The sequence below is a fragment of the Oncorhynchus kisutch genome, linkage group LG15 (genome assembly GCF_002021735.2).
Source record: "Oncorhynchus kisutch isolate 150728-3 linkage group LG15, Okis_V2, whole genome shotgun sequence".
NCBI lineage: Eukaryota > Metazoa > Chordata > Actinopteri > Salmoniformes > Salmonidae > Oncorhynchus > Oncorhynchus kisutch.
In genome coordinates, this window is record NC_034188.2 from 43,113,416 (window position 1) to 43,134,681 (window position 21,266).

At 43.1% G+C, this 21,266-nt stretch overlaps 1 protein-coding gene across 6 annotated transcripts in view; it reads right to left on the reverse strand.

The window, feature by feature from the left end:
• LOC109904740 (protein diaphanous homolog 2) overlaps window positions 1-21,266 on the reverse strand; it is a 624,432-nt gene that overhangs the window by 395,412 nt on the left and 207,754 nt on the right. For all 6 annotated transcript variants that reach the window (XM_031790312.1, XM_031790311.1, XM_031790310.1 and 3 more), the window contains 2 exons: window positions 13,407-13,772; window positions 94-208 (listed from right to left, as the gene is read on the reverse strand). In XM_031790312.1, the coding sequence (XP_031646172.1) occupies window positions 94-208; window positions 13,407-13,772 (481 nt within the window). The remainder of the gene's footprint in view (window positions 1-93; window positions 209-13,406; window positions 13,773-21,266) is intronic.

Consider the following 21,266-nt stretch of genomic DNA (forward strand, 5'->3'; position numbering starts at 1 on the left):
TCCCAGAGCCGGGTGGCCAAACAAAGTGTGTGTGTGTGTGTGTGTGTATATTCATTAGTAAAAGAGGGGAGAGGCCTAATGGGGCCTGCTTACCTTTGGTCCTGGAGGAAAAGCTGAGGGAGAGCTGGGCAAAGAGGTCTTGGTTCTCAAACTTCTCCTCTTTGACTTTGATCCAGAAGCAATTCTCTGCCATTTCCTGAGGTACTACCTGCAACAACACAATGAGGATGAATTTATCGCAAGGTGCAATCAGAGGCTGTCATTCCTTCCACAGCCGGTCTGGCTACCACTCCACTTAAATGTCATTTCTTCAAACTCCACTCATTTTTGTGTGTGTGCGTGCGCGCGCGTGCGTATGCACATTGGTGGTCACCCATCATGTTGCACATTGCACTCCATTGACATGCCCCAAACACAGCACAGACTAAAAAATGTCCATGAATTTAAATGATTGGTATAAATACTCCAATGTATCAGTTTCGCTTAAGGTTGAGAGGTTTGGCAACTTCGCTGCATGAGAGATGATGAAGAAGCTATTACATAAATACTGGAAGTCAAATGATAAACCAACATGAATAAAAATGGAAGAATCAAATGCTTTATTATTTAAATATTGAAAGAAATCTGTCTAAAGACAGAAACAACATTCAAGGACCGTGTAACACATCACAGTAAAATAGAAGGATATATTGCAAAATGACATAGTGAAATTGTAGTGTACTGGGAAAGATGGGTTAGTCTGGACATCTGAGGGTAGGAATTAAGATTAGAGTGTACTGTATATGTTAGTGAAAATAGCTGTAAGTAGCAATCAACAGCCCTAGATTAACACTGAGGTATGTGTTAAACTATGTGCTAAACTAAAGGAACGATCTACCATACACAGGGCTATTGCAACAAACTCAGAGGCTACGGCCGAGGACATGAACACTTATAAGATGTCCTGCTATGATTCTCCACAGAACCATCAACAGGCAAAAGGACAATATATGGACAAAGTGGAATCCTATTACACCGGCAGGGTGATCTCGCTCTCCGAGGCCGACGTGAGTAAGGTTTTTAATCTGGTCAACACATACTGATGGTATTCCAGGGTGCGTTCTCAGAGCCTGCACAGACCAGCTGGCAGGCATCTTCACAGTCAATTTTCAACCTCTCCTTATCCCAGTCTTTAATCCCCACATGTCTCAAGCTGACCACCATCATTCCTGTTCCCAAGAACTCTAAGGCTACCTGCAACAATAACTACCACCCTGTAGCACTAATATTTGTAATCCTGAAATGCTTTGAAAGCATGGAACATCACCTCACTCAAATGTGCATACCGCCCCAAAAGATCTACAGACCATGCAATCTCAATTGCACTCAACACTGCCCTCTACCATGTGAAAATTATGTTTGTTGACTACAGCTAGACTACAGTTGTGTCATTAAAGTTTGTCACTGAACGTGGTACCCTGAGACTGAACACCTCCCTCTGCAACTGGATCCTGGACTTTCTGATGGGCCGACCCCAGGTGGTGAGAGTAGGCAACACCTCCACCATGCGGACTCTCAACGCAGGGGCCTCTCAGGGGTGTGTGCTTAGCCCCCTCATGTACTCCTTGTTGACCCACAACTGTGTGGCCACGCACGACTCCAAATTCATCAGCTAGTTTGCTGACGACACTGTGGGGGCAGGCCTGAACCAACAGGGAGGAGGTCAGAGAACTGGCTGTGTGGTGCCCCGAACAACAACCTCTCCCTTAGCATCAGCATGACCAAGGAGTTGATTGTGTACTACAGGAAACATGAGGGTGTGAGTGCACACCCCCATCCACATTGACAGAGCCACAGTGGAGAAGAGCTTCAAGTTCCTCGGTGTCCACATCACTGAAGACTTTACATGGTCCTCTCACACCAGAACAGTCATGAAAAAGGCACGGCAACACCTCTTCTCCCTCAGGAGGCTGAAAAAATGTGGCTTGGCCCCCAGCTGCAACATTGAGAGCATGGTTGTATCTGGTTGTATCACCATCTGGTATGGCAACTGGCCCCACACATCACATTGGTGGCGAGTTCCCAGCCATTCAGGACGTACATGCCAGGTGGTGTCTGAGAAAGGCCTGAAAAATTGCCAGATTCCATCCCCCCGAGAAATGGACAGTTCTCCACGCTTCCATCCGGCAGGCAGTACCGGTGCATCAAGGCTCAGACAAACAGAACCCTAAACAGCGTATTCCCCTGGACTGCTATAAGACTGCTATATGGCTAACATCTACTGCTCTCCCTCTCCCACAGACTATCCGCACTGACTCTATGCCCATCCACGTCCATACCCACTCAGACACAACCTACGCTGCAGTTAAAATGATTTTTGATTAGATGTATTATTCCATTAAGCTGCTGTCCATTGATTATTGATTGCCGTTACCATTAGTATTTATCCTGCTAAAGATCATTATAATATAATATATACTGTTTACATGTATATATTACCATTGTGATATTACCAAGTATTTATATATTCCTAATACCAGTAACTGTTTAGCCCTGTTTATATGTACAGTATATCCTATTACCAGTCACATATGCACCTTCCTACTGTCAATGTCTCACAGTAGTTATAAAAGGTCAAGCACGAGAGGAGAGAAGAAATTGTAACATTGTTTAGGCCTATTAAAGAATTTAAGTTATATGTTATCGCCGACCCGTAGGCATACTCACTGCCAATGAATGAATTGTGTTGGATAAACTAATGCAAAAATGATAATAGTTAATAATACAACTACCAATAATAATAATCCTACAATATTATGCTGAGATATTGTGAAAATGTATAATGTATTAGCCATTGATATGAAAACTATTGAGCAGTATTGATAGTGATATTGAGGAAATGTAAAGTTTAATTGATCAAATAACTGTTTAGATACATTTTGGATTTCATTGTTACAGCCCAGGCTCATAAACATTTCAGGCCCTCATTCTTGAGACAGCTTAAGCTGGAGTCACGTCCACCCAGAGCTCTGCAAAACTCAGCTGTGTGAGTTACAGTACTTAATGACAAGCTATAGGCTCTCTGACTAGTTTGAAGGTAATTTGCCTAAGAAGCCAGCGTCGGTATATTGGAAATTTAGTGCGTATTTTTGTTAGTTTGAAAGTTCATATGCCAGTGTTTATCAACATACAGTGCATTCGGAAAGTATTGAGACCCCTTGACTTTTTCCACATTTTGTTATGTTACAGCCTTATTCTCAAATCCCCATAATTACAAAGCAAAAACCATTTTTATTATTTTATTTTACAAATGCATAAAAATTTTAAAATAAACTTTATTACATAATTACTCAGACCCTTTGCTATGAGAATCGAAATTGAGCTCAGGTGCATCCTGTTTCCATCTATCATCCTTGAGATGTTTCTACAACTTCATTGGTGTCCATCTGTGGTAAATTCAATTGATTGGACATGATTTGTAAAGGCACACACTTTTCTATATAAGGTCCCACAGTTGACAATGCATGTCAGAGCAAAAACCAAGCCATGAGGTCGAATGAAGGGCCTTGGTCAGGGAGGTGACCAAGAATGCAATGTATGTCTGGAGGAAACCTGGCACCATCCTTACGGTGAAGCGTGGTGGTGGCAGCATCATGTTGTGGGAATGTTTTTCAGCGGCAGGGACTGGTAGACTAGTCAGGTTTGAGGGAAAGAGGAACGGAGCAAAGTACAGAGAGATCCTTGATGAAAACCTGCTCCAGAGCACTCAGGACATCAGACTGGGTTGAAGGTTCACCTTCTTGGCACACAGGAGTGGCTTCGCAACAAGTCTCTGAATGTCTTTGAGTGGCCCAGCCAGAGCCCGGACTTGAGGACACAACCGAACATCTCTGGAGAGACATGAAAATAGCTGTGCAGCAACACTCCCCATCCAACGTGGCAGAGCTTGAGAGGATCTGCAGAGAAGAATGGGAGAAACCCCCAAAATACAGGTGTGCCAAGCTTGTAGTGTCATACCCAAGAAGACTCAACGCTTAAATCGCTGACGAAGGTGCTTCAACAAAGTACTAAGTAAAGGGTCTGAAAATGTATGTAAATGTCATATTTCAGTTTTAGTTTTTCTTTGCAAAAATGTGAAAATCGTTTTCTTTGTCATTATGGGGTTTGTGTGTAGATTGATAAGGAAACAAATTAATTTAATCCATTTTAGAATAAGTCTGTAACGTAAGAAAATGTTAAAGAAGTTACTGGGTCTGAATACTCTCCGAATGCACTGAAGTGTACATATTTTGGATCTAGCTTTATTAATCTACCCTGCAATCTAAATACCACTATTTTGTCTTTGTGTGGGGCACAAAAAAATAAACAAACCAAAATCAAAGATTTGCAAGGGTTCACATATGTTGGTGTTAGTTTGTGGTTTACATATATTTTCCTTTCACATCAACATAAGTACTAGCTCTCAAAGTCCATTAAAACACTAGACAGAAAGCCTTACCACCAAGAGGGCCATCTCTTGATTACATAAATGTGACGGTGCAAAATAATTAGGTGCGCCTAGAAGACCCCAGCCAAAATTGAGACTCTTGTTGAATTCTCCCGAGGAAAATTGAGACGCCTTTCAAATCGCCACACACGCAGAACAAAACGGCCCCTTTGTATACTGTGGCTCCGACCGTGGCCCGCCGTAACGTACAGTGGCCCCGATGGCGGGCTTCTGTACATACAGAATGACAATAACCACCTCTTGCTGTATTTGCGCTTGATAATTGGCTAGTATTGTGTGTTGCGAAGTCCTTCGGAAGTCCATTACGAGTGCTGCAGACTGTGATGACACTCTGAGAGACGCACTGTTATGGCACTCAGTGTGGGCCAGCACAAGTGGTGTCTCATTGCAGCCTGTGTTATTAGACCCTCGACAAGACGGAGTGACGCGAGTTGCAAGGGGGGGGCGGCTCTAGAGAGACAGTCAGGGGCACCCACTTGACGGGAGGTGTTTGTTGTAAAAAAATTATGCAGGCGATAAAGAAACACAAGCAAACGACAGTGAGTGCCGCTCGGTGCAAAGTGCTGTAATGGTGGCCATGGGTGAGATGATGGAGAGTAGGGCCAAAGAGAATAGGAAAGAGTGTGAGGGCTGTTGTGGTGATGGCCTGATAAAATATGGTAGTGCCTGTGGGCCGCTCTCCCCCTCATAGGCCCATTCAGGGCACTATGGAGTGGCCTACTGCAGCCCTGCTGTAACTATTTCACATCAGGTCCTGACACTGTGGATCTGCTCTGCAAAATATAGTGTACAGTATCATGTGCATGCTTACAACAGAAGTTATATTCGAAGTGAGCGATGTACAGCTGAACACTGCAAATGTCCATTGTGCTAAAGGGAACACCATGGAAATCATGGAACAGCAGAGGGCGGAACATTACATGCTGCTGTGATGTAGGATTTGAGGCTGAGTTTCCACAGGCAGCCCAATTCTGATATTTTGGCACAAATTGGTCTTTTGACCAAACAGATAATAATTAGTCCGAAGATCATTATTGGGCTGCCTGTGAAAACGCAGCCTTAGATGAAGACACTGATTAATCCCTGAATTAATGGACACATGCTGTCATTGAAGTAAAATACCATTAGCATACCATATGGAACAATGCCGTTTGAATATGAATCACTTGCGTATTTAACTTACACTGGTTGATTCATATGACAGGAGAAAATGTTAATTGGACACAACACTCCTACTCTTTGGAAGCTAGAGGTTACTCATGCCATGTAAGAGTGGTGGCTTTAAAGTTCGATGGCCATTGGCAAGGCAACCTGCTGTGAATGCAGTTCACCTGCGGATGAAGGACGAATGAGCTGCAACTGTGAACTCCTCCATGCATAGCCTATTGAACCCAACCATTAGAGTTGAGTGCAATGAGGTGCAGTGTCTTCGGAAAGTTCAGACCCCTTGACTTTTTTCACATTTTGTTATGTTACAGCCTTATTTTAAAATTGATTACTCAGTTGTTTCCCCCTCATCAATCTACACACAATACCCCATAATGATAAAAACTGTTTTTTAGAAATGTTTGCTAATTTCTTAAAAATAAACTGAAATATCACATTTACATAACATTACTTAGTACTTTGTTGAAGCACCTTTGGCAGAGATAAGAGCGTTGAGTCTTCTTGGGTATGACGTTACAAGCTTGGCACACTTGTATTTGGGGAGTTTCTTCTCTTCTTCATTGCAGATCCTCTCAAGCTCTGCCAGGTTGGATGGGGAGCTTTGCAAGTTTGGAGCAAGTTTTCATCAAGGATCTCTCTGTACTTTGCTCCGTTCCTCTTTCCATCAATCCTGACTAGTCTACCAGTCCCTGCCGCTGAAAAACATTCCCAGAGCATGATGCTGCCACCACCACAAAACTTTAGTCAATAAGGTATCTGTATTTTGTTTTTAATAAATATGCAAAAATGTCCCAAAAACTTTTTTCACTTTGTCATTTTGTGGTATTGTGTGTAGATTGGTGAGATGTTTTAAAAATCCATTTTAGAATAAGGTTGTAACGTAACAAAATTTGAAAAAAGTCAAGGGGTCTGAATACTTTCCCGAAGGCACTGTATATAAACCCTGGATTGCTGAATCAATGTATTGGCCATTGAGAGATTTTGAAGCCACTGGCCATCCATATTTGCACTCCCTAGTAGGAGCAGTAACATTAGTAAATTGAAAAGGAAGGAAAATGGAAAATGCTTTAATATATTATTTCATTTTTTATTTGTATGTTTAGACCACATGATATAATTTAAAATGTATGCATTAAGGTATCTGTAATAGAATAAACGTGTCAAAAAATAATGTAGACAATATAAATGCATTTCTATAGCTTGCAAAATATGTTTAATAATGGAAGAGTACCAAGATGGCTGGGTGGTGGATTCAATACAGCGCCCCCTGTCAGTCACCCAGGGTTAATACACATTATTGGTAGAGTGGCATATAGGAGTTCATGAAGCACCCTCCCAAAATGGATTAATTCCAAGATAGACTGGGAGGATGTTCCCATTAAGTGCAGTAAAGTGTTGTTAAGCGGCTCCAGGACAGTAGTTCACTAAAAGTGAGGGTATATGGTGGTGGAGGTTGAGGTTGGGGACATCTCCACAGCATCCACACTGCTGCTGCAAACTGCCTGACTTTACAGTAAATGTGTTGCTGTTCCCCAGTGGTAAGGTGTTCTAACCATAGGAGATAAAACATTACAGTGTCGCTGCTTGAAAATGTTAAAATCCTAACTTTATTGATATTGGCTGCTTTTACTATTCGGAGCTGGTGTTTTTTTCCCCTGCTGTTTTAAGAGACATCTCCTGTGCATGAATTTAAAAAGCAAGAGGCGGACACAAACACTCACTCTCCATCCTAAGCTCTCTGTTTCGTTCTACCTCTCTCTCCCCTCCCTACAATCTCTATACAATCTCCTTCAGTTCTTCTGCTCGTTCTCCAACATTTAATTACAGTGAGGTTGTACCTGCCTGCTATTCAACCAGTTGAAAGATAAGGCCTTCACCTACAGTTGAAGTAGGAAGTTTACATACATTTAGGTTGGAGTCATTAAAACTCGTTTTTCAACCACTCCACAAATGTCTTGTTAACAAACTGTAGTTTTGGCAAGTCGGTTAGGACATATACTTTTTCCATTGACACAATTAATTTTTCCAACAATTGTTTACACACAGATTATGTACACTAAGTTGACTGTGCCTTTAAACAGCTCGGAAAATTCCAGAAAATTATGTCATGGCTTTAGAAGCTTCTGATAGGCTAATTAACAACATTTGAGTCAATTGAAGGTGTACCTGTGGATGTATTTCAAGGCCTACCTTCAATTTCAGTGCCTCTTTGCTTGACATCATGGGAAAAAACAAAAGAAATCAGCCAAGATGTCAGAAAGAAAATTGTTGACCTCCACAAGTCTGGTTCATCCTTGTGAGCAATACCCAAACGCCTGAAGGTACCACATTAATCTGTACAAACAATAGTACGCAAGTATAAACACCATGGGACCACGTAGCCATCATACCATTCAGGAACGAGACGTGTTCTGTGGGCAGAACTTAAAAAGCGTGTGTGAGCAAGGAGGCCTACAAACCTGACTCAGTTACACCAGCTCTGTCAGAGGGAGAGGGAGAGGGGGGGGGGGCAAAATTCACCCAACTTATTGTGGGAAGCTTGAGGAAGGCTACCCGAAACATTTTTTGTTCTTTTTTATTTCACCTTTATTTAACCAGGTAGGCTAGTTGAGAACAAGTTCTCATTTACAACTGCAACCTGGCCAAGAATAGAGCAAAGCAGTTCGAAACATACAACAAGACAGTTACGCATGGAATAACAAACATACAGTCAATAACAAAAAAATACAAATAACAAAAAATATATATACAGTGTGTGCAAATGAGGAAAGATAAGTGGGGTAAAGGCAATAAATAGGCCATGGTGGTGAAGTAATTACAATATATCAATTAAACACTGGGGTAATGGATGTGCAGAAGATAAATGTGCAAGTAAAGATACTGGGGTGCAAAGGAGCAAGATCAATAAGTAAAAACAGCATGCGGATGAGGTAGTTGGATGGGCTATATTACAGATGGGCTATGTACAGGTGTAGTGATCTGTGAGCTGCTCTGACAGCTGGTGCTTAAAGCTAGTGAGGGAGATATGAGTCTCCAGCTTCAGTTATTTTTGCAGTTCGTTCCAGTCATTGGTAGGATAGAACTGGAAGGAAAGGCGGCCAAAGCAGGAATTGGCTTTGGGGGTGAAAAGTGAGAAATACCTGCTGGAGCACGTGCTACGGGTGGGTGCTGCTATGGTGACCAGTGAGCTGAGAAAAGGCAGGGCTTTACTTAGTAGAGACTTGTAGATGACCTGGAGCCAGTGGGTTTGGTGACGAGTATGAAGCGAGGGCCAGCCAACGAGAGCGTAAAGGTCGCAATGGTGGGTAGCATATGGGGCTTTGGTGACAAAACAGATGGCACTGTGATAGACTGCATCCAATTTGTTGAGTAGAGTGTTGGAGGCTATTTTGTAAATGACATCGCCGAAGTCGAGGATCGGTAGGATGGTCAGTTTTACGAGGGTGTGTATTGGCAGCATGAGTGAAGGATGCTTAGTTGTGAAATAGGAAGCCAATTCTAGATTTCATTTTGGATTGGAGATGCTTAATGTGAGTCTGGAAGGAGAGTTTACAGTCTAACTAGACACCTAGATATTTGTAGTTGTCCACATATTCTAAGTCAGAACTGTCCAGAGTAGTGATACTGGACGGCGGGCAGGTGCGGGCAGCGATCGGTTGAAGAGCATGCAACTTGGAGTTTGAAGACCTTAGAAAGGCAGGGTAGGGATATATATAGGTCTGTAGCAGTTTGGGTCTAGAGTGTCTCCCCTTTGAAGAGAGGGATGATCGCGGCAGCTTTCCAATCTTTGGGAATCTCAGACAATACGAAAGAGAGGTTGAACAGGCTAGTAATAGGAGTTGCAACAATTTCAGCAGATCATTTTAGAAAGAGAGGGTCCAGGTTTTCTAGCGCGGCTGATTTGTAGGGGTCCAGATGTTGCAGCTCTTTCAGAATATCAGCTGGTGACAGTGTTTCCTAGCCTCAGTGTAGTGGGCAGCTGGGAGGAGGTGCTTTTATTCTCCATGGACTTTACAGTGTCCCAGAACTTTGAATTTGTGCTACAGGATGCAAATTTCTGTTTTAAAAAGCTAGCCTTAGCTTTCCTAACTGCCTGTATATTGGTATATCTATATATATTGTATATTGGTTCCTAACTTCCCTGAAAAGTTGCACATCACGGGGGCTATTCGATGCTAATGCAGTACGCCACAGGATGTTTTTGTGCTGATCAAGGGCAGTCAGGTCTGGAGTGAACCAAGGGCTATATCTGTTCTTGGATCAACATTTTTTGAATGGAGCATGCTTATTTAAGATGGTGAGGAAGGCACGTTTAAAGAATAACCAGGCATCCTCTACTGACGGGATGAGGGCAATATCATGCCATAATACCCGGGCGAGGTTGATTAGAAAGGCCTGCTCGCTGAAGTGTTTTAGGGAGCGTTTGACAGTGATGAGGTGTGGTCGTTTGACCGCAGACCCATTATGGATGCAGGCAATGAGGCAGTGATCACTGAGATCTAGGTTGAAAACAGCAGAGGTGTATTTGGAGTGCAGGTTGGTTAGGATGATATCTATGAGGGTGCCCGTGTTTATGGATTTGGGGTTGTACCTGGTAGGTTCATTGATAATTTGTGTGACATTGAGGGCATCAAGCTTAGATTGTAGGATGGCCGGGGTGTTAAAGCATGTCCCAGTTTAGGTCACCTAGCAGCGCGAGCTCTGGAGATAGATGGTGGGCAATCAATTCACATATGGTGTCCAGGGAACAGCTGGGGGCAGAGGGTGGTCTGTAGCAAGCGGCAACGGTGAGAGACTTGTTTCTGGAAAGGTGGATTTTTAAAAGTAGAAGCTCGAATTGTTTGGGTACAGACCTAGATAATAAGACAGATCTCTGCAGGCTATCTCTGCAGTAGATTGCAACTCCACCCCCTTTGGCAGTTCTATCTTGGCGGGAAATGTTATAGTTAGGGATGGACATTTCAGGGTTTTTGGTGGTCTTCCTAAGCCAGGATTCAGACATGGCTAAGACATCCAGGTTGGCAGGGTGCTAAAGCAGTGAATAAAACAAACTTAGGGAGGAGGCTTCTAATGTTAACATGCATGAAACCAAGGCTTTTATGGTTACAGAAGTCAACAAATGAGAGCACCTGTGGAATAGGAGAGGAGCTAGGCACTGCAGGCCCTGGATTAACCTCTACATCACCAGAGGAACAGAGGAGGAGTAGGATAAGGGTACAGCTAAAGGCTATAACAACTGGTCGTCTAGTACATTACGAACTGAGAGTAAAAGGAGCAGGTTTCTGGGTGCGATAGAATGGATTCAAGGCATAATGTACAGACAAAGGTATGTAGGATGTGAGTACATTGGAGGTAAACCTAGGCATTGAGTGATGATGAGAGAGATATTGTCTCCAGAGACATTTATACCACGTGATGTCATTGCATATGTGGGAGGTGGAACTAAATGGTTGGTTGAGCAGGGCTCGAGGCTCTACAGTGAAATAAAACAATAATCACTAACCAGAACAGTAATGGACAAGGCATACTGACATTAGGGAGAGGCATGCGTAGCCGAGTGATCATAAGGGTACAGTGAATGGTTGGGCTGGCTGGAGACACGGCGATTCAGACAGCTAGCAGGCCGGGGCTAGCAAGCTATCAGAAGTGAAAAGGATCTATTCAGTTTGACCCAAGTTAAACAATTTAAAGGCAATGCTACCAAATATGTATATATTTCATATGTAGCTACAGCAAACGTGTTGTTATGGGGCTTAAAAATAGAATCCGTAGCTGTGAAACTACAACGTCCATTAGCAATATTACAACAAAGATGTTACTTCAAAAACCATTTTTCCCTTTGGACATCACTGCACATCACGGCACGTGTGATAAAACAGCAGAGTGTGTACAATCATTTACCACGATGCAAGATCCTCCTCTGCCCCATTTCAAATAACAAATGCACCTGGGGCGACCAGTGGCGCTGTTTGAATGATGGCAAACTTTTCGGTCCTTCGTTTCTCCAATTTATTTTTAAAGCCTGTAAATGTGTGTATTCATATAGCTACAGTACACTAGTGGTTATGGGGCGGTTATAGGAAAGGGGGGCATGACGACAATATTCTAGGTCCCTCCTTCTGCTGTTTCTTTTTAAAGCTCAGGCCACAGTAGTGCTTGGCACCTCCATGGCTCCATCTGCTCCGAACAGAGAAGACAGATGACTCTGGTACCACTTAATAGACACAAGAGACACAGATTGCTTTTCCTCAGGTGGCTCTGAATGCCTTTGAGTGCTATCTAGCCATTTCATTTGCATCTCCAAACCCTAGCGCCTGCGGAGGCAAGGTTAATGCAGACGCACATTCAGTCGTTGCCGTGCCGGGACAGAGACGGATGTGCCAAAGTGGTGCACTCATGAATGCACACACACAATGTGCACACACACACACACGCACACAAACACATTGGAATACACAAATAAAGACAAATACACAGACAATGACACACACACAAACACACACACACACAGTGATGATAATGAGATGCAAGTGGCTCACTTGTTGTCTCTCTAACTGTATCCACAAAGGAGTTCCCATCCCGGGCAGCTGTATAATGTTATAAATAATATGACCCATCACCAGGCCTGCATGGGTCTAGGTACGGCTGTGGAATTTGCATATGAGGTGTAGAAGTGGTGACATAAACCTGCGTCTTCAACACATTTCGGATGCTGCTGTAATCAATCTTTACCATTTCCATTGCGTGGTTTCCTGTTACATTGCAATCCTTGCTGTCACTCCTATTCTGAGGCAAATTGTAAAAAAGTTACAAAATAGTTGCAGAAACTGGTTGATGCTGTTGCTGGATAATTTACAGAATCTTTTTTTATTATATTTTTTTATATATGTTTTCTAAAAGTGAAATGACCATAAAATGTGAAAAACTTCATGTCTCTTATAAGATGTGCATCCTTGCTATACAACTATAATGCAATTCAGTGTGATTTCAACAGCAATCTGCAGTCCAAGGGAGAATTTTTTGTTTCCTTTTGTCTGTTAAAAAGCATGGTCACACACCACTACATTAATGCTGGTTGCAACTCCGAGATTCCTTCGGGCAATGGATAAATTAACTCAGAGTAGGATAAAGCCCAAATGAAGAGAATGATCCCCATTGATATTGTATTCAAATTGGTCTGAATGTTACAAAACACATTGTCTTTATTCAATGCTAAGAGTGTGTGTGAATGCAAGGACACTCGAGCAGCAGAAATTGTTTGCGCGAGGATCTCTTCGAATGGGTGCCGAGTGCAGAGCAGCGTGCCCTGTGGCTGAACGCTTGCCTGAATAGACCGAGGGTAGTGTTGAATAGAGCGCACTCTCTCGATTTGTACCTACAGCTACATCTGAAAGGCATGTTTTCTGTGCACGATGCTTCTATTCAGAACTGTATACAGTGATTTAACAAACACAAATCAAACAAGTTCATGATTTACACATCATAGGACAGGACTCGATGTCTCTGTGGAAAATCGGTACATGTCTATTATGGTACAATACTAAAGAGTGGATTTGTTTTATTCATTTCCGGCCTCAATGTACACATAATGGAAAAGAGTAGATGATGATAGTCAGGATCAATTAGACAGAGCTTATTGTGTGTGTGTGTGTGTGTGTGTGTGTGTGTGTGTGTGTGTGTGTGTGTGTGTGTGTGTGTGTGTGTGTGTGTGTGCGCGTACAAGCGTGCGCGTGTTGGGGAGGCGTTACTGTACCTTGGACCAGTTTACCCTCTTCATGACGGCCTCAGGCTTGTAGGTCTTCTTGGCCTCCAGTCCATAAGGCAGCTTGATGACAGGCATGGCCATCATAGGAGGCGGAGGGATGCCCGGCGCCCCGGGGATGGGCGGAGGAGGTGGGGGTCCACATCCAGGGGGAGGGGGTGGCCCTCCTCCTGGAGGTGGCGGGGGTGGGGGTGGAGGGGGCATGCTGGCCATGCCAGGAGGAGGCGGAGGTGGGGGAGGAGGAGGAGGGCAGCCGCCTGGTGGGGGCGGAGGCGGGGGAGGGGGTGGAGGTGCCAACCCCCCCGGCAGAGGTGAAGGTGGGACTCCTGTCCCAGCCGCCGTTGGTCCGGCCGTGATCTGAAAAGACGGGAAAGCAATGTTAGAGACGGGACACAACATTCCCGTCATCCCAGCACTCATAGGCCGGGGACCTGGAGGCCAGAGCTTTTACCACCATTACATGGATTACACTAGTCCGGCTAATGCACCTGGGTGATGGGTGAGGATGGAGGTAGGAGTATTTAGGGGGGAAAGGGATGGGCATTATCGTACTCACTTCAATTACAGATGATTGCCTTGATCCTGTGTGCGTGTGTGTTTGTGCTTCTTTGCACTTGCGCACGTGTGTGTATATTTGTGAAGAGAGTTGATAAAAGCATGTCTGAAGACTATCGTCCAAGTGCTATCGTCCCTTGGGCTTGAGCCTCGTTGCAATTGTAGCAGTCATTTTCTGCAATGAGCACTATCAGCCAGCCAGAGGCCAGCACCTCACACTGGAGAAAGTGGGTCGCTCAGCTCCATAAGACTACCAGACACATTAAATACAGTGGGGCAAAAAAGTATTTAGTCAGCCACCAATTGGGCAAGTTCTCCCACTTAAAAAGATGAGAGGGGCCTGTAATGTGCATAATAGGTACACTTCAACTATGACAAACAAAATGAGAAAAACAAATCCAGAAAATCAAATTGTAGGATTTTTAATGAATTTATTTGCAAATTATGGTGGAAAATAAGTATTTGGTCACCTACAAACAAGCAAGATTTCTGGCTCTCACAGACCTGTAACTTCTTCTTTAAGAGGCTCTTCTCCTCCACTCGTCACCTGTATTAATGCCTGTTTGAACTTGATATCAGTATAAAAGACACCTATCCACAACCTCAAACAGTCACACTCCAAACTCCACTATGGCCAAGACCAAAGAGCTGTCAAAGGACACCAGAAACAAAATTGTAGACCTGCACCAGGCTGGGAAGACTGAATCTGCAATAGGTAAGCAGCTTGGTTTTTAAGAAATCAACTGTGGGAGCAATTATTAGGAAATGGAAGACATACAAGACCACTGATAATCTCCCTCGATCTGGGGCTCCACGCAAGATCTCACCCCGTGGGGTCAAAATTATCACAATAACGGTGAGCAAAAATCCCAGAACCACACAGGGGGACCTAGTGAATGACCTGCAGAGAGCTGGGACCAAAGTAACAAAGCCTACCATCAGTAACACACTACGCCGCCAGGGACTCAAATCCTGCAGTGCCAGAAGTGTCCCCTGCTTAAGCCAGTACATGTCCAGGCCCATCTGAAGTTTGTTAGAGAGCATTTGGATGATCCAGAAGAAGATTGGGAGAATGTCATATCGTCAGATGAAACCAAAATATAACTTTTTGGTAAAAACTCAACTCGTCGTGTTTGGAGGACAAAGAATGCTGAGTTGCATCAAAAGAACACCATACCTACTGTGAAGCATGGGGGTGGAAACATCATGCTTTGGGGCTGTTTTTCTGCAAAGGGACCAGGACGACTGATCCATGTAAAGGAAAGAATGAATGGGGCCATGTATCGTGATATTTTCAGTGAAAACCTCCTTCCATCAGCAAGGGCATTGAAGATGAAACGTGGCTGGGTCTTTCAGCATGACTATGATCCCAAACACGCCGCTTGGGCAACAAAGGAGTGGCTTCGTAAGAAGCATTTCAAGGTCCTGGAGTGGCCTAGCCAGTCTCCAGATCTCAACCCCATAGAAAATATTTGGATGGAGTTGAAAGTCCGTGTTGTCCCAGCAACAGCCCCAAAACATCACTGCTCTAGAGGAGATCTGCATGGAGGAATGGGCCAAAATACCAGCAACAGTGTGTGAAAACCTTGTGAAGACTTACAGAAAACGTTTGACCTCTGTTATATACCCTTTGTTGGCAATGACAAAGTTTTGAGATAAACTTTCTTTATTGACCAAATACTTATTTTCCACCATAATTTGCAAATAAATGGATTAAAAATCCTACAATGTGATTTTCTGGATTTTTTCCCCCTCATTTTGTCTGTCATAGTTGAAGTGTAACCTATGATGAAAATTACAGGCCTCTCTCATCTTTTTAATTGGGAGAACTTGCACAATTGGTGGCTGACTAAATACTTTTTTGCCCCACTGTATGTAGATACATAAACAAGAACCTAATGAGCTGTAGGTAAATATTGCAGGGAGGTATGTCACCTTTCCCAATTGAAGTCTGTAGAGCTCTAATACATGTTGAGTACGCTGGTGGCGACATGCGTGTGGATGGAGCACAGTGAGTGTGCAATATCTGTACAGTACAGAGTGTGAGACTGTGAGAGTTTCAGTGTGTGTGTGTTGTGTGTTTAAAGCACCCCATAGCCCACAGAGGATGCCCTTACATGGGCAGGATACAGACAATAAAGGGCAGATGCGTGAAAAGGCTGAACTTTGGGTGACACATGTTCTACAGGGGACGCTGCCAGTAATTAGTAGTGGGCCGCAAAAAAACATTATAAACTGGGTGGTTCGAACCCTGAATGCTGATTGGCTGAAAGCAAATGGTATACGGTCTGACAAAACATTTATATTTACTGTCTAATTACGGTTGTAAACAGTTTAGCAATAAGGCACCTCAGGGGTTTGTGGTATATGGCCAATATAACACGGCTAAGGGCTGTATCCAGTGGCAATCGAGGCTGTATCCTCGTGCCTAAGAACAGCCCTTAGCCATGGTACAGTATATTGGCCATATACCGCACGCCGTATTTATTAAATACCCCCTTCAGAGGTCACCCTTAGAGTATATACATTGCATTCGGGAAGAATTCAGACCACTTGACTTTTGTTATATTACAGCCTTATTCTAAAGTGGATAATTACATTTCCAGTTTTTTGTCAATCTACACACAATACCCCACAATGACACATTTTTAGAAATGTATAAAAAAAAAAATGAAATATCCCATTAACATAAGTATTCAGATGCTTTACTCAGTACTTTGTTGAAGAACCTTTGGCAGTGTTATACAGCCTCAAGTATTCTTGGGTATGACGCTATAAGCTTGACTCTTTAGGGCATTATGACTCTTTATGTCATTAAGGCTTAATGAATGCTACATTTCACCACTCAATAAGTGAAGTGTTACACAAAGCAGAAAAGGAAAAAGGAATTCCCATATTTATGGTGACCTCTGTGATTACTGTGTACTTAAGGAAAGATTATCAACCCTATTCTCACTCATTTCTTCACATGAGAGGAGCTCCGTGTCTGAGTTCATGATGTTTTTAATTGAATAATTGAATCAGACGCCGTTATATCTGCATTTTGCTAATAGATTAAGTGTATTAAGAGAAATATAGCCACCTGAAATGGAGTTGTTAATGAAGATGCTAATGCTATGCTAACGGCATCTATTGCAGTGGGGTTCTGCGGCTAGACAATGTATTGTATCGAATCCTCACATACTTGAGCACTGCGTTCCCTATTGACGCGTGTGTGTACACAGTGTATATGCAGCCGACATCTAACCATTGGGGGAGAACCCAGGGGATTGTCTGGCCACGGTTTAACTCTAGATAAGAAACGCTGCCTCTGCCATCTTGAAGTCGACAAGATGGGTCTCACAAAGGAAGGCTATTAGGCGGTAGACAGGGGCAAAATTAAACCCATTACTGATAAGACAGAGACCAGCCAGCCCCTTGACAAGTCTGCCCGATCATAGTGCTTTACAGCATAAACATAATCATTGATAAAGGCGGTGGGGAGGGGGGCAATTAGACAGCATATAGCGTAGATAGGATTTGACCTTTGGGATTTATTAGAAGACAACGGTCTTTCTTTCCAAAAGTTTGCCCCACAGCTTTTCCACAACGTCATTTCCAAAAACCAATTTTGCTACCCCCCCACTCGGTCGATTATGTGGGTAATGTGGGACCAGTCTCATTTTTAAAGGCATTACAATTACAGAGTGTTTGATTACACAATGCCAGCAGTGGGTAGTTTATTAGGTAGGAAATTAAAAAGGTGTAGAGTGGTGAGGAGCGTTTGAAGCAGGCTGCCCCAACACCCATCGACACCCATATAGGTCTGTCAATCTCTGAGCCCGTCGTGGCCCATTTTCTCTTTTAAGATTAATACGAAAGAATGAAAGCAAATTAGCTGCTAAATGAGAGCACCGTCTTTTCTGCATTCAGGAGCCCTCTGAGCCTCCTAGCTCTGGCTGCTCCCGCTCACTTGTTTTCCCACTCTCTCTCGTCCCGCCGTGCTCTGGGCCCTCCAGCTTCATCTACGGAATGCTAATCAACCCAGCATTTGACAGCGCCCGAGGGATCCGCCGCCATCATCTCTCCGCTCTCCTCCGCCTTCTCCCACAGGTAAATCACTGATGTACCATTCCTTTCCTACACCATAAAATCATATCATCAAGCATCTTCCAGAACCTTCTACCTAGCAACATAGCTTTGTTTGGGTTTTATTGGTTTCTCTGGTTGAAACAACAACACTGAATAAAAATATAAAATCAACATGCAACAAATTCAAAGTTACAGTTCAAAAAAGGAAACCAGTAAATTTAAATAAAATCATTAGGCTCTAATATATGGATTTCACATGACTGGGAATACAGATATGCATATGTTGGTCACAGGTACTTAAAAAAAGGTAGGGCGTGGATCAGAAAACCAGTCAGTGTCTGGTGTGACCACCATTTGCCTCATGCAGTGCAATACATCTCCTTTGCATAGAGTTGATCAGGCTGTTGATTGTGCCCTGTGGAATGTTATCCCACTCCTCTTCAATGGCTGTGTGAAGTTGCTGAATATTGTCGGGAACTTGAACACACGTCTGTCCAGAGCACCCAAAACATGCTCAATGGTTGACGTCTGGTGGGTATGCAGGCCATGGAAGAACTGGGACATGTTTAGCTTCCAGGAATTGTGTACAGATTGTGACATGGGTACATTATCATGCTAAAACATGAGATGATGGTGGCGGATGAATGGCATGACAATGGGCCTAAGGATCTCATCACGGTATCTCTGCGCATTCAAATTGTGATTGATAAATTGCAATTAGGTTAGTTTTCCTTAGCTTATGCATTCCCATACCATAACCCCCAATGCCACCATGGGGCACTCTGCTCACAACATTGACATCAGTAAACCGCTTGTCCACAATACCCTATACACGCTGTCTGCCATCTGCCCGGTAGTGTTGAGCTGGATGTGGAGGTCGTGGGCTTGCATGGTTACACGTGGTCTGCGGTTGTGAGCCGGTTGGATGTACTACCAAATTCTCTAAAACAATGTTGGAGGTGGCTTATGGTAGAGAAATTAACATTAAATTTTCCGGCAACAGCTCTGGTGGCCATTCCTGAAGTCAGCATGCCAATTGTGCACTCCCTCAAAACTTGAGACATCTGTGGCATTGTGTTATGTGACAAAACTGCATATTTTAGAGTTGCCTTTTATTGTCCCCAGCACAAGGGGCACTTGTGTAATGATCATGCTGGTTAATCAGATTATTGATATGCCACACCTGTCAGGTTGATGGATTATCTTGGCAAAGGAGAAATGCTCACTAACAGGGACGTAACCAAATTTGTACACAACATTTCCGACAATTAAGCTTTTTGTGAGTATGGAAAATGTATGGGATCTTTTATTTCACCTCATGAAACATGGGACCAACACTTTGCATGTTGCATTTATATTTTGTTCAGCATAAGAGGCTGTTTATATACCAATGGTGCTGTTTTTAGGCTGGGTCTTGGCAGCTCCAGCCTGGTCACTGATCATGGCTAGATGTGAGTCAGAGAGAGCTGAGGCGGGGTGAGCAATGCCTCCTAATTGCTTCCTGGCGGCTATCCGTCTTGCTAGGCTCATCTGGGGCTCCGACTATTGTAAGAGAGTGGAGTGATATGAAATCTAATCCGTTCATTGAGGGATCCAAAGCTTCTAGAACTCGATGGGGGGGACGAGGTTGGACGGGTGGGTAATTAACTTGGACTATTATGCAATTAAACCTTCCCCCAATTTTGGCACTAATGAGCAAAGCATATATTCAATTATAAAGCGTTTACTGGGGAGAATTACATCACAACAGTCAAATGTCCACATTTGATTATCTTTTATTGAACACCTCAGTTGAGAGGTTTCAAGTGCATCTCCCAGATTCATATAATACAATTATTTTTTTAAGTATGATGCAAGAAAATTAAACCTCAGCGCAATCTCCAAACTTCCTTCTCCAATTACAGACCAAGAGTGTGGCCCTATTATCAGATTCTGTGTTTTCAAAGGAATATAATGTAGATCACTGCATAATTATCAAACATCAATCATATGTAAAGTTCAGAGCAAACATCATACTTGACTTGGAGGGTGAGTTGATTGAGTTTCTGGTTGAAGATTAGGTTTCTCAATGTCCAGGCAATACCGGTCAATCATGTTAATAACAGAAAGAAAAAGGGAAGGGAGGGACCCAGATGCAAAGGGATCACCCACCTGCACCTTGCTCACAGCTTCACTGATGAGTTTCTGAGCCTCTTTAAGCTTGTTTGTCTCGCTAGTTAACTGGACAGATGGCAAACACAGACACAAAGGACACACAGACACACGCACAGACACAGAGAGCAACAGAGAGGGACACAGAGAGGGTGGTTAGCTAGACAGATACAAGGAACAACAGTACTTTTGTTAACAGAGAACAGAGGCTAACATCAAACACAGAAAAGGGTCAAGCAGAGGGGTAAGTTATAGAGAAATTCCCTGATACAGTTAAAACATGGTTATGATGAAATTAGTACTGTCTGTCTGTCACATCTGTACTACCTGTCAGATGGTATACCAAGTTTACATTTATTTAATATCCTCAAACAAGCAAATATTTTACAGCATTAAAATGTCACCATCCCATAAAGTTGTACTGGGTATTAGATGAAAACCTAGTCATCTACAAAGCATAGATGAAACAGCCAGTTATATGATAACACAGTGGTTGACAAGTATTTGTATCCTCAAAATCCATTCAATCCCTTTGGAACGCTATGTTGAAATTTGTTCTAGCAAATCACATTCACCACTTTTCCATATCATACAGTTGAAGTCGTAAGTTTACATACAGTTAGGATGGAGTCATTAAAACTCGTTTTTCAACCACTCCACAAAAGTATTGTTAAGAGACATATTATTTAACTTAATCACCATTCCAGTGGGTCAGAATAAAAATAAATCAGTCAAGACCTCAGATTCAAAAATGTTGGACCTCCACAAATCTGGTTCATCCTTGGGAGCAATATCCAAATGCCTGAAGGTACCACGTTCATCTGTAGAAACAATAGTACGCAAGAATAAACACCATGGTACGCAAGAATAAACACCATGGGACCACGCAGCCATCATACCGCTCAGGAATCTCCTAGAGATGAACCTACTTTGGTGCGAAAACTGCAAATCAATCCCAGAGAACAACAGCAAAGGACCTTGTGAAGATGTTGGAGGAAACAGGTACAAATGTATCTATATCCACGGAAAAACAGGTTCTATATCGATATAACATGAAAGGCCACTCAGCAAGGA